General features: G+C 35.2%; 1 protein-coding gene across 3 annotated transcripts in view; it reads right to left on the bottom strand.

Moving 5' to 3' along the window:
* Positions 1–18,839, bottom strand: part of GRM5 (glutamate metabotropic receptor 5) — a 502,219-nt gene that overhangs the window by 319,488 nt on the left and 163,892 nt on the right. For all 3 annotated transcript variants that reach the window (XM_048217498.1, XM_048217499.1, XM_048217500.1), the window contains exon 2: positions 3,095–3,344. In XM_048217498.1, the coding sequence (XP_048073455.1) occupies positions 3,095–3,344 (250 nt within the window). The remainder of the gene's footprint in view (positions 1–3,094; positions 3,345–18,839) is intronic.

The following is an 18,839-nucleotide window of genomic DNA, read 5'->3' as shown; positions in this document are numbered from 1 at the left end:
GGTTCTTGTGTGACCTTAACCATGTTATCCAAACTTTTGGGGTATCAGTTTCCTCACTTGTAAAATGGGAGTGAGTAGATGTACTAAATTCTCTCATAACTATTACAGTTTGCCTTTCTGCTCACTACCCTAGATTTCCGCTCTTATGAATAGGAATACTTTAAATTTACTGAAAAGTAACAGTGCACAGCATTAAATGCTCAGTTTCTAGAATTACACACACTTATATTTAATTTTGTCTTCAACACCTACATCTATATAGCCTTCTAGTACTCAATATAAATTGAGTCTTAGAGTCCTTGTCTATAAAATGGCGATAATAGTATTCAGCATGAAGTTGTTCCTAGATTTACTTATTTTTTTTCATAGCACTTACTACCTTCTATCTAATTTACCATCTGTGAGGTTCATAAAGGTAGTGGGTATTGTCTGTTTTATTCACTGATATATCCCAAGCATCTTAACATATAGTAGCCAGTCAATAACAAATGAATACATGAAACAATGCATGTACAGAGTTTAGTGTAGTAATTGGCAGAAAGCATTTGATAAATTATCCCACAAATGATCTTGATAAATAGTTTTATTAATATCTAGAGTTCCATTTCACTATGAAGAAGTAGAAATGGAAGAAGCAGGAATGTTTCAAAGAGAAGATGAAGGGGACTGGCAAGCATATCATTACCAAATATCTGCAAGAGTACCACACATTACTTTCAAAGACAAAAATATGAGCCAAGAGGTGGAAACTACAGGGAGACTTTTTTTTTTTTTAAGAGTAAGAGGACTTCTAACAAAACTCCTCTAAGATGAAATGAACTGGTGCTCAAGTAAATATTGAATTACTAGTAGCCAATGAATGAAGGGATTAAGAAATCTAATTAAAGGTTATGAATCTTATTATTCCATGAATCAGATGATATGGAGAGAACTTCTTATAAATAGCATGTACAAAATAAATTTTAAAATATATAAAATAGAGGCACCTGGCTGGCTCAGTGAGTAGAGTGTGTGACTTTTGATCTCAGGATTGTAAGTTTGAGCCCAACGTTGGGTGTAGAGATTACTTAAAAAATAAAATCTCTCTCTCTCTCTCTCTCTCTCTATATATATATATATATATATATGTATGTATGTATATAGTTATAGTTAGTTATAGTTATAAAATTGTGTATATATATGTTATATATATATAAAATACTGAATTTTGGCCTTCTGGTATGGTTGACAATAATAATATAGATGGAAAATGGCAAATATAATGAATACCTACCTATTTTCCTTATGTACATATGATCAAAAAACATTTACTTGTTGACAAATCATATGGGATGAAAAACAAATGGGATGAAATGTTGGGATGGGATGGGATGTTGACAAATCATATGGGATGAAAAACAAATGCTGCTGATTTGTCTTATTAACATTGGTGGAAGCAGCAGATAGGAGCTATAGAATCTCATACCCTACTGGAAAAACAGGACTATTTAAAGCCAGCTTCTTTCTTTCCTATTCTTTTACCCCAATGGTAACACTGCACTTTGGAATTTAATACTGGAGTGGGAGTGCTCCTGGGTTGTATGAAACTAACTTGTGCATCACTCTTGCCAACTAGGGATAATTTTAGAAAAAATGTATGACATCAGTGAAAAAGGAATCTCACTCAATATCATTTTTATGAAGGATAGTTGGCCTTAAACTAAAATAGCCCCATCAATCTACTGCCATCAGGTCAGACAGAAAAGCATTAGGTACATAAAGTGGCTGTCATAAAATGTAGCCAAGCAGGAGCCAAGTCTGATCACAGAAGGTCAGTTAGGCATTTAGAAAATAAAGGAAGCATGTTTTCTTTAATGAGCTATCAAAAGTTAATAACAAGTGAGTTAGCTATTTTGGACAGAAATATTGAGAAAGATGCAGGGGTTCTGAAGGTTTTCTGTATTTTTTAAATTGACTCCCTACTAAGAAGATGTACAATAACACAACAAACTACATTCACATGGTCAAACTATGGGATCATTTTACGAATTGTGATGGTTAATGTCATGTGACCACTTACTGGGCCATGGGGTACCCAGATACTTGGCTAAACATTATTCAGAGTGTGTATATGAGGGTGTTTCTGGATGACATTAACGTTTGCATCAATATGCTAAGTAATGAAGATTGTTCTCCCTAATGTGGGTGGGCCTCATCTAATCTACTGAAGACTTGAGTAGAATAAAAATGAGTGAGAGGGAACTCTTCCTGCATGGCTGCTTGAGCTGGGACATTGGTCTTTTCTGGCCTTCAGACTTGAATCCAAACATTGGCTCTTCTTGGACCTCAAGCCTACCAGTTTTCAGACCAGAAATATACCACTGGCTCTTCTACGTATCTCTCGACTCATCTCCCTCTCTCTCTCTCTCTCTCTCTCTCACACACACACACACACACAAACACACATACACCATTATATCTGTTTCTCTAGAGAACTCTAATATACTGATTCAACAACATCAGCAGGGAATGAGCTAAGTTGTGCCAATCAAGTGGATTATCCAAATAATTAAAATCAATCCCAGTAGAAGTTAATGTTTTAGAAACTTGTCTGGTAATTGTGTGGATGATCAGGCAATGTAATAACACTTTTGTAATGTAAAATAATGAGCCAATTTTCCAATACTTTAAAAATTAGTCCTAAAGCAATTCCCCTTTCAAACTCAAAGTTCTATGACTCTATATTATAAAACAAGTTAAAGTAGCCATTTCAAAATCAATTTCAAAAGCAACACCAAAAAGTCTGAAAAATGTTTATTTCCCAAGGGAATTATGAAGTGATCCAAGTATCTAAGAACCCATCTCATTTCCTTACAGTCTTTTTTTTACGACTTAAGTACTCGTCATCTTCATGTGTTGATTCCTGTTACCATCATTAATCAGCACATGGTATATCTATTTATTGTCCAGGCTCTGGTGTTTTATGATATTCAAGTTCTACTTCTACCACACAGATTAAGTTTCCAAAGCATCTGTCCTTATGCACCAAAAGATACCTTTGATGCTGCCAAATTCCTGGCATTACCTTCATGTGAATTTTCTCATTGTCACTCACCTGCCCAGAAGCAGAAATTCACCTGCTAGACCCAGGCGTCTCATGGCCATCAGCAGACCTCTCACCGTCATGCCCTCACAGAAGCAGGCCACCACCCGGGCCTTGGGCAAGTGACTCCTGAGCTTCTTCAGCAGCTTATCGAAGCTCTGTTCCCCTGCATTGCTATAGATTTTGTAAGAGTGAGCGATGCAAATTCCTTCCTTGGCTGACATATCTTTGAAAGCTTCCATTCCACTCTCTCCATAGTTGCCTGTGTGAAAACAGATAAGCAGAGAGATAGTAAGATGGCAGTGCTGGATACAGTGGGTCCAATCAAGAATGCAGAAGCGCTGGGAGCATGAAAGTCACTTGGTAGTGTTGAACTTGGAGCCTGAAGACCTGCGTTTTTTTTTTTTTTTTTAGAGATTTTATTTATTTATTTGACAGAGAGAGAGACAGCCAGCGAGAGAGGGAACACGAGCAGGGCGAGTGCGAGAGGAAGAAGCAGGCTACCAGCGGAGGAACCTGATGCGGTGCTTGATCCCAGAACGCCGGGATCACGCCCTGAGCTGAAGGCAGATGCTCAACAACCGAGTCACCCAGGTGCCCCCTGAATGAGTTTTTGCTCTTTCACTGACTTGTTCATTTTGGGCAATTTACAACAAAACTATATTATACATATATGCATTGAACTTTAAATGTTGTTTTCACTGAAAGAGAGAAAATAGTATAAAAAACAGAAGCAACTCAGTTCCCCTTTTGATTTAAAAAGTTCATACTCTAGTGTGAGATGATGGTAGACATTTATCTGCTGTATTTTCATTCTATCTCACTTCCCTTTGCTTCTTATTGTATGACCATCTCATCCCACGACTCAGATTCCTGTATTTAAGGACACAATATATACACTTAATATGGTATAGATGCTCTTGTACAGATATCATATAGAGTATTATGTTTTTATAGAATATTATGCATATTACATTAGCAATCATAAGAATTTGTGACTTTATCCCAACTGAAAATTCCATATTCTTGCTTGAGATTTGAGTCTTGGTACAGGTAAATGTATAAGCTTCAAACAAAACATTTGAAGTTTCATTCTGTACAACTATAGGGAAGTCAGTGATTTGGGAGAATAATTCCAAAGTCCACTACAAATTTGATGAGCTAAAGACTGATGGTGGTCCTCTAAATTAATGGAAATGGTGATCAATACTTATAATCAACTGTATGCCAGGAGGTGTACCAAAACCTTTATAGATGTGATCTCATTTAACTCTCACAAGAATATACTGAGGAATGCGTTATGACTTCCATTCTGTAGATAAGAAAACAGATGCGGCAGTTAGGTTTACACTTGCTTAAATTTACATACCCAGGAGGTGGAATTCTGCACTACATTCTCAGATCTAAGAGTGTGGTTTCTGCTCCCTCCCCTCGTCCATGGCTGACTTTTGGAAGACTCAAAAGTCCAATTATATCTACATTTATTTTTCCTATTTAAAGGTCATGATACTTCAATTTTAGATATTTTTAGAGCCTAAAGGCTCTATAAATCATACCAGGCTCATTTTCTGAGTTTCCAAAAGAACAGGTGGGTAAGGGGAAATGATTTAAAGAATACAGGTTGCCTATTAAAAGACAAGCAAGCTGTGGAGCATCTAAGGATGTAACCAGCCTCACAATCAACTAGACCTAAGAGTAGAAATTTCTTCAGGAGGAGATGTCCAATGAATAAGGAAGGAAAAGGCATTCAGTTGCATTGGTTTCACTGTATGACTCTAATAGAGATTCTTATAAACCAGTATACCTGTATAACATTTTGATTTTTGAAGTCACTTCATACAGATTAGCTCACAGCTCCTTACACCAACTCTCTGATAGAGGTAATATTATCTTCCTCTCACAACTGATAAACTGAAGCTCACATTTAGCAAGTAGGTGGCCAAGTCTTGGTTTGAACATACAACTTCTCTCACTCCTGACTCTGTGTATGTTCCACTGTAGCATAGGCACCTTGCTGCAAATGAAATCCTCAGACTTTCAGGGTAGATTTTTATGTAGTTTTATCTTCCTGACAAACAGGATAGCTTAGGTCCTAGCCAAAAAACCTGATGGGCCAGACACACCTTTCCTTTTTCTCTAGAAATAAAATAACAAGAAGCCCCTATGATGATGGCAAGTGGACAATGTAGTTATTTTGCAATTAACAAAGTTTAAAGGCCACCCCCTCTGAAAAATGTGCCCAGGGGCCTAAATTACTAGCTTTATACTAATCTGAGTAATCTATTATTTTCTGATTTATTTTTAGCCAACTCTATTTTTCAACTGACTGTCTTGCACTTAATGCTTTCATTAGTACTGGGGTATTTGCATAAATAATTTGAAATTAGGTACGTAGTGATTGTGATGACAATGATAAAAATTCTCAGTTTATTCACAGTTAAGTAAGAAAAAAATAACTGACAACTTCATTATCTTTAGCACCTCTTCTAACAACTTGAACATTATTTTTGTTTATACAGTAAGTTATATAGAAGCAGCTTGTAATAGAGAACTTTGTTATTAGAGAGATTTAAGTTCTAATTCTGCTTGGATTAGTCTCTCTAAATCTAGCTTTTTCACCTGAAAATCAGAGGTAACACTGCCTAATACATGAGTATTTTGTCTATTATATGTGTTAAACATTATATCTAGTTTAAACTTTATAATAAATGCTAATAATTATTATATTAATATATTTTATAATTAATTCTATATACTATTATGCAATAGTGTATATAATGTCTAAACATTATATATATATATTTATAAACTATAAAATAATACATATGTTAACTATATAAAATATCTGATAGGTAGCCTGAACCCTGTTAATTGCACCTACTGGCATTGAATGTTCTAGATATAGTGAAGCTGCTCTCTCCTGGAGCATCTAAAACAAATAATGGAGCAAAAGGAATTAATACTGATCATTGGATTAAAGAATAAACTTAAACTAGTTGGGGAAATATGATTTTCTCAGAACAAAATCAAGCAGTGCTCTTTAAAATTAAAACAGGAAACAGTTTTAATATATGTGTGACATAAAAATTCTGCAGAATAATTTTGATTCAGTTAAAGTCATTATAAGCTGAGATTTAAAAATGGGAGCATGCAATCCATGTATTCCAATAAAACTGGGAAGCCTGAATTCATTGTTGGGATTTTCAGTAGTTGATATAAAGTCTGTATTTTGGAATTAAACACTTAAAATTAAAGGAGAAACTATTAAAAAGTTCATAAGCTTCTTATAGGAAATGAAATAGATTTCAAGCAATGTATAGAACGAGAAAAAGTTGAGGAAACAAAGATTTATTTTTCCAACAGGGAAATAAAAGTGATAGAGAAAGGAAGGTACAGTGTAAAATATTAAACTAGCCTGTGGCTTCATTTTAAGCAACTGGTAAGAGCAGGAAGGAATCCATCAGACACTCTTTTTTAAATAGCAGAGGGCTGGTGATTCGGAATTATGAGAAGAAGATGTAATCAAGGCTTTACTGGACTCTCAGCTCACACTATTTTGCAACAATGCAAATGCCAATTACTGATTTTCAACTTTATGAATCCACATAGGGACAAAGCAAAAAACTCATTATACAATAGAAATAAATCTTATTAACCTTTACAAAAAAAAAAAAAAACTAAAGGAAAAGATGATAGGTTGAGAGATGGAAGCAGGGAGAGCTACGGTGTTAAAATCCCTCATGCACAATTTAGAAGTCAAGATACAGAAAACAAAAGAAAGATGAATTATTTGAATCTAAAAAAATAAGAGACTAATCTAAAATAGAGTTATACTTAAGGGAAGATACATGAATTAAGAGATGATATTGTCCATAAATTAAAAAGTAGACATTTAAAAAAGCATATATTCTTACTAAGAAATATAATGGTAAAAAACAGAAAAAAAACCTAAAATGCACTTCTTACCCTTAAGCCCTTCTGTACTATTAGATTTTGAAAAATACAAAAGTTTAAATGAAAAAAAATTTAATAACATACTTAAAAGTTATTGAAATCAGGAAGTAGATATAGAAAATTTTAAATAGGTGCTTGCACTAGTACTATTTGACCTACATCATGTCTGTGGAGATCTGGAAGTATCTGGAAGTAGGTCCATCTGGGCCTACAAAGTACACATTGAAAACAAGACTGGTTAAAGATTAACTCCAAATCTTTCTTCTAACTTAAGAGAGATCATTTATTTGAACTTTATGATGAAAGGCACTGAACAATCCTTTAGTATGTAATGTATAATCAAAGGTAACTCCTCTTTCAGATGGTACCAATTCAGTATCAATAACTACTGTGTTACTGTGGCTTAAACACACTTCCAGATAAAGTAATAAAGTATAGGAACATAGACAGGATATACAGTATATGAGAGATTTTTCTAGCAAATTATACATTCGAGATATGGTTCAAATTTATAAATTTTGTCTGTATTGGGGAAAATGATCATAAGAATCAAAATTAAACTAACAGAATTACACTAAAAAGACTAAAATACTTTTCTTTGACATTTGTTTTTGTTTTTTTTTTTCTCCATCAGACCATCATTATTCCTTCCATTGAAGCTTATGTGGTCATGTATAATCTCTTACCATCTCCTTTCTCTCATTTCTTCAAAACTTTAGCAAACATTATGTTTGGGACTCTTATTTCTTATGATGCCCTTCCATACGTCCCTTGAATGCCCCCATCCATTCCCAGTTATTTACTTTTATTCATGATGTTCTTTCCATCCCGAATACCCTTTCCCCATGTCTCCATGTTGAAATCTTACCCATTCTTTCTGGTCCAACTCAAATGCCCAGACTGTAAACTTATTTAGGATATAGACCACATCTCCATGGCACCATCCAACAAAAGCTTGTGGAACTAAATTGACCTACTCACCATGCTTTTCAAAAATCTCCCTATAAGGAATAGGTAACCTGTTCATTTGACAGATATTAATGAATTAATTAAATACAGATATGATACTAGGCACATGGTAGACTCTAGATATTTACATATTTTAGCTATTGATCTATATTACAATACTGAAGAGATAATTTTTGTTACTTGTAATTTTTAGAGAAGTTTATAATTGTGGTTCCTTCACCTTTATGACTAGGCTGATCACACTAAGGATTTTTTTTTTGATATTGAGAATTTTGTTAAAAATCCAATCCAAGATATTAACATTTTATTCCTTAAGAAAATATAACCCACTTCATATATGTGTTTTATCATGAGATTTCTAAGGAGAGTTCCTTGAGTCAAATAATGAGCTATGGTGTTAATTAGGTATTATATTGTATTAGGCTCAATTTAAAATACATATTCTGTGTTCTATGTTATGTATATATATTTATATGTTACATTCTCTATATACTTACTTGTATTTTGGATATATTATATATCCTACTTTCAACAACTGTAAGCCCCTTGAGGGTAATAAATTCATTTAAACATATCACTACATAATAGGTACTCAGGTTCTTGAACAGAAAAAGGTGGTACAGAAAGACAGGTAAAGACTAAAATTTTATTAAAGTAAATTTACTTGTTCAAATATGATCATCAAGTGGATGCTTAAAAAATGTAAAAACTACTTTTTCAAAAAGCATTCACTTTAGGAAAATTTTAATTCACTTTAAAGACAAGTATTAAGCTTGGAGTTCCACATTAGAACTTTTTTTTCCTTTTATTTGGTCCAAATGATCATTTTCCAAAAAGGAAATGAAGATTCTCAATATAAACTGTAATTTAAAAATACATTCTGATTGGCTTCTACTATTAATATCCTGTTACTATTATAAACAATGTATTTTTTATTGACAACTACTAGTGAAGGAAAACCCTGCCATTTCTCATGAGAGTTACTGCCTAGGATGATACCATCCCCCAGAATATGTGTGAATGGGATCAATAAATCAGTGTCTAATCACCACTTCCTGCCCTTTCATGGGGCCATAAATGTTCATCAAGGGATCTTAACTAAAACTGCCCTTTTTGAATAAGCTATGTCTTAGTTAAACTAGTGGTTAACTAAAACAGCTAGAAGAGAGAAAAGCCAGAGAGACAAACACCTCTTCTCATTGTATTAATATTTCTTTTATAAAGATATTCCTCTTTTTAAAAAAGTCTTAGTTAAACTAGTGGTTAACTAAAACAGCTAGAAGAGAGAAAAGCCAGAGAGACAAACACCTCTTCTCATTGTATTAATATTTCTTTTATAAAGATATTCCTCTTTTTAAAAAATGTCTTCTCCCCATTATAGCCATCTGTGCAATGAGTATAGCAATTTCAAACTCTATATTGCACTCATTTATATTTGTCTCCTACTACTAGACAATTAAGTTCTTCAAAGCAGGTATTTATATCTTCACAACAAAAACAATATATGTACATATTTTTGTTCAATGAAAAGAAAGAAGGAAGTTAAGTGTAGCAAGGAATAGTCCTAATTAGGTCTACAGAACTGAGATTTAGATGTTTGGGATGCTGGAGGTATTATTAATGGAAAGGTTTTTAAAGCTAAAGGATTGGAGTAAATAAAACATTATTGTCATCTATCATGTACCCTTCATTACAGTTCCATGAATTATTATAAATGCCTTTGCTACGAAAATCTTGGCTAACAAACAGATTTCCAAGTTTGGGCCAATTATTTCAAATCCTACCCTGGAGTGTTTCTATGCCATGACCTATATAACACAGTATTTATTCAATGTGAGGTAGAACATTATTAGATCTCATCTAGAGTGTTTTATTATTGAAAGTACTAGAAGGATCTCATTTAACAAAATCACTTTAGGAATTACTCTAGGCATGGATTATGTAAGCAATATTTGAGCAATATTCCAATAGTGAATTCAGCAGAAAAAAAAATAACTAGTTGTAACATAGCTTGGATTTTTAACTATATATATATATGTATATATATACATGTATATGTATAGAATATTATTTATGGGAATACAAACTAGGGCTATTGAATATTGTTAGAGAAGTATGTACCAAGCAGTTGCTGAGCAGTATACTATGTTGGTGAACTTTCCTACTGTCTACCAGGAAAAAAAGCTAGAAAAAGAAGTTTGATCTTAAAAGCAAAGATACGTGATGCCTGGGTGGCTCAGTTGGTTAAGCATCTGCCTTTAGCTCAGGTCATGATCCCAGGGTCCTGGGATAGAGTCCCACATCAGGCTCCCTGCTCAGCAGGGAGTCTGCTTCTGCCTCTGCCTGCCGCTCTCCTTGCTTGTGCTCTCTCTCTCTTTGACAAATAAATAAAATCTTAAAAAAATAATAAATGAATAAATACATAAATAAGCAAGCAAGCAAGTAAAAATTAAGAACAAAGATACAAGTTGACTGTACAAATCCATACATGGCAGAGGACATGAAAATCAAATCAAGGAATAAAGAGTACATGATAGTAATAGCTGTCAAACATCAAGTACAACAATTCTGAGTCCCACCTTTGGTTCTGTACTGTAGGTGGCTGAGCCTTAGAATCAAAAGTTGTGAGATATACTCCCTCCAGTAACTCTAGTCTATATAATTGGGTTGAACTAATTGAGATAGACAAAACTGAAAGGGAACCAAATTCAGAAAAAAAAATCAAGTTTTAGAATTTATTTTTAAATATCTTTGAAAGAGCTAAGTAGGAATGCCAAATAGAAAACTGAATAAGGACATTCTGGCTCAGAGAATAGAAGTCTAAATTGGAACTATCTGGGATCATCAGAATATGGACAACAACAGTAAGAGCTGCAATTGTAGGATATGAAGAGAAGAGGGATCTGATTATATCCTAAAGACTTCAAATATTTATGCATTAATTGAGAAGGAAAAGTTGACACAGACAATGAAGAAGAAGAAGAAACCAAGACAATGTATTGTCATGGGAGCCAAGATAACAAAATGCTTTTATCTGCTTTTGCACATTAACTGTATGAATAGTAAAGTAAGATGTGTGGTGAAAAAACTTACTGATTTGGGCCATTATAGTACAAGACATTTAATAGCAGGTTGTGTGTGAATGGGAGTAAGAGAATGAAGTTGGTATATATTTTTTAAAGATTTTATTTATTGATTTGACAGAAAGAGAGAGCACAAGCAGGGGGAGCAGCAGGCAGAAGGAGAAGCAGGCTTCCTGCTGAGCAGAGAGACCAACATGGGGCTCCATCCCAGGACCCTGGGATCATGACCTGAGCCGTAGGCAGACGATTAATGGACTGAGCCACCGGTGCCTGAAGATAGTATATTTATATACAACATTTTGAGACACTTGGCAATGAAGAGAAACAAAGAGTTATGCTGGTAATTGGAAGAGAATGTGGAAATCAAAGGAGAAGTTTTGTTTATTTTCTGATAGGGGTCCCTTAGGTGAAGGGTTTAGCCCAGGGCAGAATAAGCACTCAATATATGATAGTTTCTATCATCATCATCATCATCATCATCATCAATCTAGATCTTGTGGAATTAATTGGTAAAAGTTTAATATTATTATTATTGGTCACTTCAAATAACACAACTACTAATAATTTATTAATCATTATTTAAACCAACCAGTCCCATGAGGTAGCTATTATTTCCCACATGTTATAAATAAAGAGATTATGCTGAGAGAATTTGCCAAATAATTGATAGCTTCATCTGTCAAATTTCAAAGCCTATGCTCCCTTCCAACTGTATATTATACTCTTAAAGCACTGAGTGAGAATTGGTCATTTAGTTCTGTGGTTCTTCCAAAAGCAATCATCCACCACCAAATGTTTCATTTGAAACCAATGCCTGATACTACTGAATAGAATTCATTTCAGCAAACACACATTATTTGACAAGTACGTTTTTTGCCTAGTTACTACAAATATGATAGACATATGTGGTTTAGCACTAAATGATCTAATCTGTAACATTGCTGAGAATTGATGTTTAAATATCAAAGCCTTCCTTGTACAAAATATACAATGCTTAATTATAACTTTTCTGTAGACAAAGGCCTGTAAAATAAGAGGGGGCTTTTGGAAATAGACATGCCATATCATCTGTCATTGTTATTTCACTAAATCCTTACCAGGAAAGGAATCTTTGCTGGGACTTCAGAGAAACAGAAGGAAGAGAAAAAACTAATTTTTCTATTAAAAATACTGCAGTGTTTTAATTATTACCTTGTTAATATAGCTTAAATTAGAGATTTATAAAATGAAAAAAATCACTTTATTAATCTTCTCAAAAATAATGGAGTTGTTGACTCATTTCTTTTTCTGACTATTCTTCCTAAAGGAAAATAAAAAGTTGAGACAGAAGCTGTGACCCAGATTCCTGCTCTAACCCTCCAGAATTCAACTTCTTTCTTTCTTTGTAAGCTGTCAACTTCACAGCTTAAGCCTGCAGTGCACGTCTCATTAAGAGTGATTTCATTTCCACAGAAAGGATAAACCTCTTTATAGAACTGTGTGTCAATGGGTCGGGGGGGGGTTGGTGAGTTATTCGTTTTGCCTCTTTTACCTGCCAAGTCACCTCTGATCTGGATTCTAACTGGATCTAATGACAACCTGGAAACTCGCCCTTCTCAGCTGAAGGCCGAAAATCTGCAGCACAGCCAAAGCCATTCAAGCTTGACAGACTTTCCTTGAAAAGAAGCAACTTCTCTGACAGCAGCTCCCTGGCCTGCCACTACCTTCTCCAGTTCATATCTGTACCGTCTGGCTTCTGTGGCTGCAAGATTCTCTCTGGAAGGACTGTAACTCCCACAATACAGAGAGCAGGAATTCGGTTTGGACCAAATTCTGCCTGGACCATCATTTTACTGCTGAACTGAGAAATAAGTAGAAAGAACTGGAATGTAGTGTCATGTAGTTGCCAAATTGAGCTTCACTCAGGAGTGGGTCAATCATGTTGTATTTAGCAGGATGGTCTTGGGGACTGTCTTCTGTAGTGCAGACCTCTGCTGTCCAATATGGTATCCACATGTGACTGTTGGGCATTTGACATATGGCTAAGTCAAATTAAGATATTCTGCCACAATAAAACAGAATAGATTTCAAAGACTCGGTATGAAAAAAGTGTAAAAAAAGCCCATTAATATTTTATAATATTGATTACATGTTGAAATGATAAAATTTTGGATGTACTGGGTTAAATAAAATGTATTTTTAAAATTAATTTCACTTGTTTCTCTTAACCCTTTCTCAAAATTACACATATAAAATTATATACTCATTATATCTTTATTAGCGTGTACTGAATTATATATTCAGAGAAGACTGACATTCTGTATGTTTCAGAGTAGAATTTAAACTTCTTAAAACATTTTATGTTGTCCAAGAATTTTTTATTATCTAGTGTCTAATCTTTTTCTCTAGCCTTGCTGCCTGCATTTTCTTTATGTATATAGCACGTGCTGCAGCCGTATGAAAGAATATACAGATCACCAAATACACGATGCTTTTACACATCTCTAAATTTCACTCATTTTTCCTAAGATATTCTTCTGTGTAGCTAATTCTGGCTCATCCTTCAAGACTCAGCGGAAAGTGACAGAACTCTCTAGTTCTAAATAGGTACCCTCTGCTGTGCCCTTACTGCCCACCTCCACTCCAACATCACACGATTTTTCATGTTTTATTATAATTATTTGTGTCTGATTACCTAAGAGACTGTGAACTAATCAGCAAAAGAGGTTAGATCTTAGTTACCCTTTTATCCAGAGCCAAGGCAGCCTAAGTATTTGTTGAATAAAAATTTATTTTAGAAAATGAGAACTGACTTTTCCCCCCAGGTTTATGGACATATAATTGACATATAACATTGTGTAAATTAAGGTACAAATGTGATGACTTAACATACATACATATTGTGTGTGTGTGTGTGTGTGTGTGTGTGTGTGTGTGTGTGTACCAAAAAATCCCCTTGTCTGTTCTAAGGCAAGGGCAAAAGTCCTGGCCTGGAACCGGGAGAAGATGTGATTTTAGGTCTCATTTAGAAGGAATCCCAGTTTCAAGCATTGGTAAGTGGACTCTAGGTTTTATATACTTTCTAATGACACCAAAAGTCTTTCTAAATATAGGATAAAGTAAGGGGTAGGTGGAGGAAGGCTGACATAGCTTACTAGCTTCTTAATCTTAGGTAGTTTCCATGGACCCCAGATTCAACACCTTAAGAGAAATAGGTTCCATTCCACTCAATATCCAAGCATTTGCTGAAATGAATAATAAAAATAAAAACTACATAACGCTGGGGGTGTGAGGTGATTAAATATGTCTGTTAAAATAATATTAATTAACATATAGAGGACTGATATACAAATACCTATATATAGTATGATCGATGTTCTTATATATGTGTGTATAAACGGTAGATATTCATTCAGATATATGATACACACACATATGTATATATGTATACATATGCATGTATATACTGTAACAGCAGTACAAAGTACTAAGTTGGATGTAGGTAGTAGAGGTAAAAGAAGAGATTTCTTCTAACTGGACACATCAGGTGACATATACACTATATCCTTTTGCTCTTTCTATTTTCTCCTATTATGTATGGATAATTTCTTGTTTTATTATTTTAATTTTAATATTTTTGAGTATAGTTCACATACAATGCTACATCAGTTTCAGGTACACCACAGAGAGATTCAACTTCTACATATGTTACGCTATGCTCAACATATTTGACATGGTAAAGAGCTTAGTTACACCCTATTTCAAAGGACTGGTTTTGTCACATGAAGTAGATATTATCAAAATTTCTCCATCTGCCCTACATGATCGTACAAAGTACCTTGGCCTAGGTCCTCAATACCGTAGAGCTGAGGGAAACCAAGAGTGAGGCAGGGAAGGAAAGGTAGCCAATACAAGAGTAGATTACTGAGTCTATGGATTGCTCATTTTGTTGGACCATCTCTGAAGAGTACTTATAAAGCTGTTTTGCAAGGCCATGTTGAGGAAGAAGGGAGAAAAATATGTCCACAGTTTCTCATTTGCCAATGGTTAAAGATCACCTCCTCAGGGCATTATTTCCCCTACTCTTCTTTCTTATCATGAGTTGGCTCCAAGCAGTCGGCCTCAGCAGAGCAAGGTTGATCCTAAGTAGAATGTGAGAGGTATGTGGACAAGATGCAAAGCAAGGCACTACTGAGCTGTACCCATGTGAAATGATTTCAAGTCCATGTAAAGTTGATTATCACACTATTGGCTGGGAGTGAAACTCAAAACAAAGGCCTGGAAACAAACCAGGAAGATTTGAAATGATATCTTAAGTGATATCTGATACCAGAGAGGTAAAACATTGGGTTAATTCAACTATTTGCAGGTGCCTTTTTTTTTTTTTTAAGATTTTCATTTATTTGTTTGACAGCGAGAAAGAGAGAGAGCACAAGCAGGGGGAGCAGCAGGCAGAGGGAAAAGTAGGCTCCCTACTGAGCAAGGAGCCTGATGTGGGCCTGGATCCCAGAACCCAGGGAACATGACCTGAGCTGAAGGCAGATGCTTAACTGGCTAAGCCACCCAGGCTCCCCAGTGCCTCTTGTTTTTTTCACTTTTGACAAGATGTCTGCTTGGCTCCCATAATATGAGGGATATTTGGTGGTAAATGTTTAATAACTACTTCTTTGATGGGAAATGTGTGCATGTGTGTTAAAAATGTTACCGATTATGTAATTAATGTAGCACACCCTTTAGAAATAATAATAAAATACACAATTTAGTTTATTATAAATTCTATATAGCCAATTAACTATATTGCTTTCATTGAATTTTGCCAAAATCTTACATCCATAGCCAATGTATGTTTACAATTCACCAATCAGTGTATTTCTGATAAGAATGTTGACTGAAATTTTTATATATGTGAAGGTGTTTGATGAAAGTGAAGCCAAAGAAGTTGTAGTCAGAACTTTGCTTACCAATCAATGATATATGTAACTTCTTTGTTGAATCACAAAATAGTTTCAAATGCTAGAAGGATTTTTTTTAATATATATTGTGCAATCACAATGTGATGGTTATAAACTTGACATACTTTTAAGTTTAATCTAAATTGTTAGGATTTTCTCCATTGAAGCAATCTCTGATTTTCAGTGTGCCAATTTCATGGTTTAAATATTCCCACCATGACCAATTTTCAATCTATTATTGTGAGGTCATTAAACATGGAGTTAGTTAGAAGGGGATCACAGTAGTACACCAATACGGTATATTGAGCATATACATACTGTCTCTGTAAATAGCCTAAAGAGTATAGAAAACTGTAAAATGTGGAGAAATAATTAATAATAATCTGGTTTTCATTAGAATGTATTGATATTTTACTTTTTAGGATAATTTATTTAATTATAAATGTGTATAATTTAATTTTTAATAATGGTCCTGCTTAACAACGGGCTACTGAAAATATAACAATTCTCTTTTGCATACCTCTATGAGCTATTGCTAGCACACCCTGGATATGCCAATAAAATCTTTTAAGATTCTGCTGGCCAGGGTGCCTCAGTGGCTCAGTCAGTTAAGCATCCCACTCTTGGTTTGGGCTCAGGTCATGATCTCAGGGTCACGAGACTGAGCTCCAGGTTGGGCTCTGTGCTCAGTTGGTGGGAGGGAGTCTGCTTGAGATTCTCTTCCTCTCCCTCTGGCCCTCCCCTGCTTACTTGCTCTCTCTCGTTCTCCAATAAACAAATAAATTTTAAAGATTATGCTGGCCAATGGTCTCTGTGTTATTTTTAGTTACTCCAGGATTTTGAAAATCACAGACTCCCTTTGAATAGATCCAATACAGTAAAGGTACAAGTTTAATGGTGGAAAAAGGAATAGTATATCACTTTGGATTTGATTCAGGAAAAGGCCTGCTCATGAAGTAGAATTTAAGTTGGGTCTTGGAGACGGAATGGATTTGGGCAATCAGGAGATGGTGCTCCAGATGGAGCTAAAAGAGGTGGATAAGTGTGTGGTAAAGATCCAATCTGCCCACCTCGGAGCCAACAAGAAGGGAAGGCCATGTCCAGTCCAGGACCACAATGGGGAGGCCCTAACTTGATAGATAGATAAACAGGCACAACAGAAGGGTTTTGAGAGAGCAGGTGACATTATCTGGATACACATAAGAAAGAGTACCCTATTAATAATGAGCCAAGAGAGTGGAGTGCTTGTCCAGGGAAAAAACTAAAGAGTATTATAATTACAAAGTTTAGAAGTAATAACAGAATGAATTAGGATAGTGATAATGGAAACAAAGATATAATGGTGTACAGTGCCACTCTGTAATATAATTCAGAGGGGGTTGGTATTCACATGGAATACAAAGTGAATGATGGTCTTTGGGACTACACTATGTGATCTCTCTTTTTTTGTTTAAGATTTTATTTATGAGCAGGAGGAGGGACAGAGGGAGAAGCACACTTCCTGCTGAGCAGGGAGCCCAACACAGGGGCTCGATCCCAGGACCCGGAGATCATGACCTAAGCCAAAGGCAGATGCTTAACTGACTGAGCACCCAGGTGCCCGCTATGCGGTCACTTAAAAAAAATAATTGACAGATGATTATTTCATATGAGATTAGAGAGAAAGCAGGAAGCTTAGTCAGGAGGCTAATGCAGTAGTCTAGGTGAAAAATGAGGGTGACTTAAAAGTAGTGGCAGTGGACATTATATCCATATGCAATATAGCACTTGTGAACTGTGTGTCCCTGAAATTTATGTGTCGAAATCTTAACCCCCAAGGCCTCAGAATATTACTGTATTTGGAGACAAAGCCTTTGAATAGGTAATTAAAGTAAAATGAGGTCATATGGGTGGTTCCAAATCCGATATGACTTGTCCTTATAAAAAGAGATTGGGGCACAAACATGCACAAAGGGAAGATGATGTGAGGACACAGGAAGAAGATAGTCATCCACAAGCCAAAAAGTCAGGCCCTGAGAAGGAAACAACCCAGGTGATACATTGATCTTAGGCTTCTCCAGAACTGTGAGGAAACAAATTTCTGTTATTTAAGCCACCCGGTTTACAGTTCTTTGTTATGGCTGCCCAAGCAAACAAATACAGCCCTCTGAGCCATCCTCAGGCAAGATAAAACGTAATCTAATTTTGCGGTCAAAGGAATCATGAGTATTTGAGAAGGACGTTGGTGTGTATAGTATGTGGACTGAGCTGGGTTTTTGCATCAGCAATTCCCTGAGCACATGCACCTAGGCAAATTGTATAAGTACCTCTGAGCTCTGGTTTCTTAAATCACACTAGATGGGATACAACAGCCCAGTGTCTGGCACAAACACATCCGACCAAAGTTAGTTCTCAGTTTTCTCCTAGTTTTTTCTTCCTAACAGACAGTCACAAAAAAGACCTTAAAAGAATGCTCTATTTAGCACAAGTTTAAATCTCACTTGATTTCATGAAACCTGGGTTCAAATCCTGGCTCTGTCACTTGCTAGTGTTTGGGCAAGTTACTTAATCTCTTGAAATCTTTGCTACCTCATCTATAAAATTCTCATAATAGGACTCAGGATTACATGTGATTTTGCATGTCAAAGGCTTAAAACATAAATATTGCTTAGGACATAGAAAAGGCTCAACAAGTATTACTATTACTAATCACAAGCAATTTTATAAGTTCTTTTTCTGTAAGTTCTTTTTCTTAGACACTGGTATTTGCCATCACTGTCTAAGACCAACTTCTCTCAATTAAAATTCTTCCTCTGTGGTTTTCCTCTATTCTCAATGCTT

Source organism: Ursus arctos, unplaced genomic scaffold, assembly GCF_023065955.2.
Source record: "Ursus arctos isolate Adak ecotype North America unplaced genomic scaffold, UrsArc2.0 scaffold_22, whole genome shotgun sequence".
Lineage (NCBI taxonomy): Eukaryota > Metazoa > Chordata > Mammalia > Carnivora > Ursidae > Ursus > Ursus arctos.
Note: the sequence above shows the minus strand (reverse complement) of the source record. Positions and strands in the feature narration are given on the sequence as shown.